Raw genomic sequence first — 5855 nt, 5'->3', positions numbered from 1 at the left:
AATCGGAATCAGACCACAGTGTTTCTGTCACTTCCTGTTCAGCGTGAAGGCTGCTGGAATCAGCTGGAAAACTGTCTGATTTGACACCGCCCCCGGCTGCTCCCGCCTTCTCTCGTCCACTTCACAGGCGAGGCGCAGTTCATCTCGAACAAGCCTAGTATTTGCGCCTCGCCTGTAAAGTAGACGAGAGCAGGCGACAGCAACAGGGGGCAGTGACAAAAGTGCGCTGTCAAGTCAGACAGTTTCCAGCATGTTTCCAGCATAGACAGTATAGGTTTCCAGCAGCCTTCAGGCTGAACAGGAAGTGACAGAAACACGGTGGTCCGATTCCGATTTAATATGTTATCAGACCCATATATCAGCTCCTACACAGTCTCCAGTTGTTTTTATTATGACAGAGTAGCTGTCCAAATGCTCTACATGCGATCTGTTGCTGATCTTAATAAACAACAGACTAGATGATCCATAATCTGAACCGATTTAGTCTCGCTGACTTCAAAACATAACTATCAGCCACACAACATGTGGTTTGTACAGAATAAGCCTTTAAATCAGACAAATAACAGTTAAAATCCCTCCAATTCAAAATCAATAAAAAGTTTATATAACACGTCATCATGTTGAGTTGATTCTGAACCAATCAGCAGTCGGCAGGCCGGCGTTTCCCAGCATGCCCTGGGTCCGCCTGGGTCTTGGGGTCGTTGAAGAGCAACTGCGCTGCCTGCGTCTCATGATCTCGTGAGGTTATCGTTGCCCACGTGTGCATGACGTCAGAGCAAGTTCGGGATCAAGTCGGACACAAATCTAACCGGCATGCATTGGGCGGCGATCGCAGACCTGGCTCATCTCGAATGAGCCTATTGCTGCGCGTCCAAAAGCTGGCCGATGCCCATCTTTATACAAATGAGTCCGTTGAACGTGACGCGACTATCCAGGAGAAGTAGACGAAAATCTTTCAAACTGACCTTTGTCGATCTGAAATGAAGACAGATTCAGCAACTGCATGGCCTATTTCTCGTTTAAAATTTTTTCAGAAACACGTTTCGGTGAACTATTTTTGTAAAATACGAGATCGTATTCTCAACGCGCCGCCATGACACTCGATTGAAATTCTCAAGCAGCCAGACCCACGTCACGCGTTCGTCTAATCAGCATCAACCATGGATGTATGACGTCGCTACACCACGCTTCAGTCGTGTCAGTCAAAATGGCTCTTATTTACTAGCCGCAGCCCAGCTGGCGCGCGCAAATGTGGCGTCATGGGATCGCCGTAACCCGCGTATACCCGCGCTGGTGGTCGCGACACTAGTTGCAGTCTTCTCCTGAACAGAGGTGGCGCTAATGAGGAAAGACTACAGACTTTTCTATTTCTACGGACTAGAAGAAGAAGAAAAAGGTAAACAACGGCAGAACTGGCAGCAGCATTGCCGTCGATGCTTGGATCTGATTGGATGAGCTACATGGTCAGATCAAGCCTTTCATTCACCATAAAAGAACTCATCTTAACCCAGGAAGTACAAGAGAGACTTGCAGTCACTCAGAGTCCTGGCATCACGTTACCCTCGAACTCGTCCATGCTTCCTGTTTCCGCTTTGTCGCGTGCCGATGAAAAAAATAAAGAGTAATAAATCCGGGCGCGCCGGCGCGATCTACATCATTTTGACCTCACAATGGCGGCTACTGTAACGGTACAGGATTACGAGGAAGTATGGCAGCTTGATGATAAGTAAAGGTGTGGCAAAGGGTCAAAATAGTAGCCTGTTATAGCCGGTACACACCAACCAGACGGCTGACCCTCGGCAGAAAAGCCAGTCGGAATGATCAGTCGGGTCCCCGAGGTCCAAAAAACTGCCTCGGGACACACTGAGGCGACACCGACTTGAGGAACGTAATATGTCTCCATAGCAGCAGGCGGCGCTACTCTGTATTGTTGCCCAAGAATTGAAAAACCGGCAGCTGATTGGACAAATGCGTCACATGGAATTGGTTTCTTCGGAAATTCAAAGCCAGACTGTCATGGCGGCTCGTTCAGATTACGATCTCATATTGTACTAAAATAGTTCACTGAAACATGTTTCTGAAAACATTTGAAGAGAGAAATAGGCCGTGCAGTTGCTGAATCTGTCTTCATTTCAGATCAACAAAGGTCAGTTTAAAAGATTTTCGTCAGATTTTGAGAGACTCTAGTCACCTCATTCTGCTCGCCATTTCCGGGTGAGTCCCGACTGCCCTGTTTCCGACTGAACATGTCAGATCGGTCAAAATGAACGCCGACAGCCCCCCAGACTGACGACGGCACGGGACACACCGAACAGACTCGAGTCACTGACCTCGCCAGACTGTCCAACGGCCGATTATCGGCTCTGTGTGTCCCGGCCTTTAGGCACAACGCGAAACCGAGAAGTGTAAAATAAATTAATAAATGGCGGCATGCAATAAAAAAAAAATTACACGTTATGCTCGGCCCTTAATCGCATCGCGATTAACGCGTTAATGCTGACAGCCCTAATATATACACATACATATATATGTATATAAAAATAATAATAATTCCTGGCCATTCATTTACAGATGTGGAATTAGAATTAAGAATATGTGTACCGTTTTATTTTTCCTCACACACCTCACCGTCTTTTGACCTTTTCTTCCAATTAGTGTGTCCGATGGGTGGAGGCGCCACCCGGCTGTACAGCGCCCTGACTCAGACCCGCGGCAGCTCTCCTCTCCCCCTCACCCTGTCCCAGCAGCCTGACAACACAAACCTGGATCCAGCTTTCTGCCAGGTGACCCCTCCTTCTCCACTGTCAGATTTCAACAAGTGACACAGCACATTTGGGGAGTAATCTGCCTCCCTAAGTGAAATAATTGTGGCTAGGTGTCATGCCTGTCTTACAGGAGCAGAAGGGGTCCCCTGCATGTCCCCCCGATCCAGCGGAGCTGCTTCGACAGTGTGAAGAGGCCCTCGGGGACCGACCTGACCGCCTCCACAGGAAGTTCACTCACCTCGACGATGGAGACAACGCCCCCAGCAGCCCCATCAGGGTGATGCAGTGGAACATACTGGCCCAAGGTAGACTGCTTTTAGCCCGTCTGATGTCACATCACGCTGGATCGTAGGCTCGAATATATCTAATGACCCATCTCAAAAACAGAGACATAAAAAGTGTTTTGCCTGTGGCAGATGCAGTGAGATACGATGGCGCAGGTGACTTTACTGTTTAAAATATCTTTGCTGCTCTCATCAACCTGTTTCTAGCCACAGTAGGCGGCTTATTCAGAGACAAATCTCTGATAAACACACTGTACACTACCTTTCCAGCGCCAAACTGTACACACAGTACAGGGCATGGAAAAACTAGCAAGATAACAACTATCTTGCTAACATAAACTCTGGAGCATTGTTAAGTCTAGTCAAGGTTAACTCTATGCTAGTCTATATCGACGCCAGCCGAACCATAGTTCCGTTGCCACTGGAAGTTCCGCCGGATGTCCCCTCCCTTTCCGCTTCCTTTGGGTTCGAAATCTAAACTTTAAACTCTGTTCGCCTCGTAGAGGCTGAAACTGGCGAGTTTCAAGGAAAATTTGGATTGGCAACGTTCGGAGAATGACTGTAAAGATTTACAAAGGATATGTTTTACGGCGTTTACTCTCTAACTGGGACGTTTTGGGATCCGATTGGTGGGGATTTGCTATACACAGGGTGATACCCTGGTAACAGCAGATGCTGTTTGTTTTTTATGTACCAGCTCATTTAAATAGCTCACGCTACTGTATTGTGTGAACAGTTAACTTCATTTAATATTTTAATGTGGCATTTTCTTTTGCGGGGTGCAAATGTTCCACCAAAACGAGTTCCTTCCCGAGACCTTTTTGCAGAGCCGCGCTCGCTCCGTCCCGAGCTTAGCGCCGCCCAAGACAACTGTGATTGGTTTAAAGAAATGCAACCAAACCCTGACCGCTTATTCTCCTATCCAGGAACGCTGTGTGGTCTGGCGACGCGAGACTAACTCTGTGCTGAAGTCCGATCTCCCTTTCTTCTGTCCCTCAGCCCTGGGCGAGGGACTTGACAGCTTTGTCCAGTGTCCTCCGGAGGCCCTCAGCTGGTCCCGTAGGAAGTACCTCATCCTAGAGGAGATCCTCACCTACCGACCTCATATCCTGTGTCTGCAGGAAGTCGACCACTACTACGACACCCTCCAGCCGGTTCTGGCAGGCCTGGGTTACAGCAGCAACTTTTGCCCTAAACCCTGGTCGCCGTGCCTGGACGTGGAGGGCAACAACGGCCCCGACGGCTGCGCGCTGTTCTTTGATCAGTCGCGGTACGAGCTCGTGGACAGCGCCAGCATACGCCTTTCTGCCATAAGGATTCCAACCAATCAGGTGAGTACAACATGTGTGTAAAGCCACACTTCGACACTTAAAAAGCTATTCGCCGTAAAGCCCCTTCTAACGCGCTGCTCTCTTTGCAACAGGTCGCCGTGGTGACGATGCTGCGTTGCCGTAGCACGGGGAGATGCGTGTGCGTGGCCGTGACCCATCTGAAGGCTCGTTCTGGCTGGGAGTGGCTCCGCGGCGCCCAGGGCTCCGACCTCCTGCGACACCTCCAGACTCTGGTCCACAAACACGGCGGCGACCCCGCGGGCGCTCCCAGCGCTGACATTCCTCTGCTCATATGTGGAGATTTCAACGCAGTCCCGACTGAGGAGGTGTACCGACGCTTCGCCGCGTCGCCCCTCGGCTTGGACTCGGCCTATAAGAAACTCAGTCAGGACGGTTTGACTGAGCCCGAGTACACCACGTGGAAGATTCGGCCTACAGGGGAATGCTGCTCCACTCTGGACTACATCTGGTACAGTCGGCACACGCTGAGAGTGGACGCCGTTTTGGACATGCCCACCGAGGAGCAGATTGGGCCAAACAGGCTTCCGTCCTTCACTTATCCGTCTGACCACCTCTCTCTGGTTTGCGACTTCAGCTTTAAGGAGGAGGACTGAGCAAACGCACAGGAAGGGACACAGGAAGCGACACAGGAAGCGTTGGCTTCACTCAACAATAAGGGGCGCTGATGAGACGCCACGTGGGACCGACGGGGCGGGAGCGAAGACAGGACAGAGAAACCGGAGCGGGACGTTAGTTACTGCGCGTGGATTGAAAAGTCTTTCAAGTCTTGAAAACTTCCGACTAGGGCGGGGCAATAGGGAGAAAATCAAATATCACGATATTTTTGACCAAATATCTCGATATCGATACAGAGACGATATCGTAGTGTTGACTATTGGTGCTTTCACAAAATATTTACACAATGAGATTTTTGATCAGTAATGTGGATATAATGACTAAGTGGGTAAAGGCAAATAATAGAACAGTTACAGTCTGGTAAGTTCAGAAAAGTACATCACTTTACTGTAATGCAGCCTTTAAAACCAGGAAAAGACAACACTTATGCCATATTACGATATCCATAATCTAAGACGATATCTAGTCTCCTATCATGATATCGATATAATATCGATCTATTGCCCAGCCCTACTTGCGACGCAGAAGAGATCGACGCTGAACGGCATAGTCTACCTCCCCACTGTGCGAGAGTTTTCTGAACCAGTTAAATCATCTGTACTCAAACATAAATTGCACAGTGAAACTTATGAATGTTTTTATATATATATATATATATATATATATATATATATATATATATATATATATACACACACACACACACACACACTACCGGTCACAAGTTTGAGGTCACTTAAAAATGTCCATTCCACTCAATTACAAACAGAATACCATCTGAGATCAGTTGCATTGTTTTTTTTTAACCAGGGCAGCAGTTTTCAGATTACATTATGTTC

The 5855-nt window shown here is 48.4% G+C and overlaps 1 protein-coding gene across 2 annotated transcripts in view; it reads left to right on the top strand.

The window, feature by feature from the left end:
- LOC120561408 (nocturnin-like) overlaps positions 1–5375 on the top strand; it is a 23071-nt gene extending 17696 nt beyond the window's left edge. For both annotated transcript variants that reach the window (XM_039804529.1, XM_039804520.1), the window contains 4 exons: positions 2656–2783; positions 2896–3070; positions 4049–4380; positions 4473–5375. In XM_039804529.1, coding sequence (XP_039660463.1) covers positions 2664–2783; positions 2896–3070; positions 4049–4380; positions 4473–4994 — 1149 coding nt within the window. In that variant the 5' untranslated portion in view covers positions 2656–2663 and the 3' untranslated portion in view covers positions 4995–5375. The remainder of the gene's footprint in view (positions 1–2655; positions 2784–2895; positions 3071–4048; positions 4381–4472) is intronic.
- The last annotated feature ends 480 nt before the right edge of the window (positions 5376–5855 follow it).

This window comes from Perca fluviatilis, chromosome 1 (genome assembly GCF_010015445.1).
Source record: "Perca fluviatilis chromosome 1, GENO_Pfluv_1.0, whole genome shotgun sequence".
Taxonomy (NCBI): Eukaryota; Metazoa; Chordata; class Actinopteri; order Perciformes; family Percidae; genus Perca; species Perca fluviatilis.
This window is presented reverse-complemented; position numbering and strand designations above follow the sequence as displayed.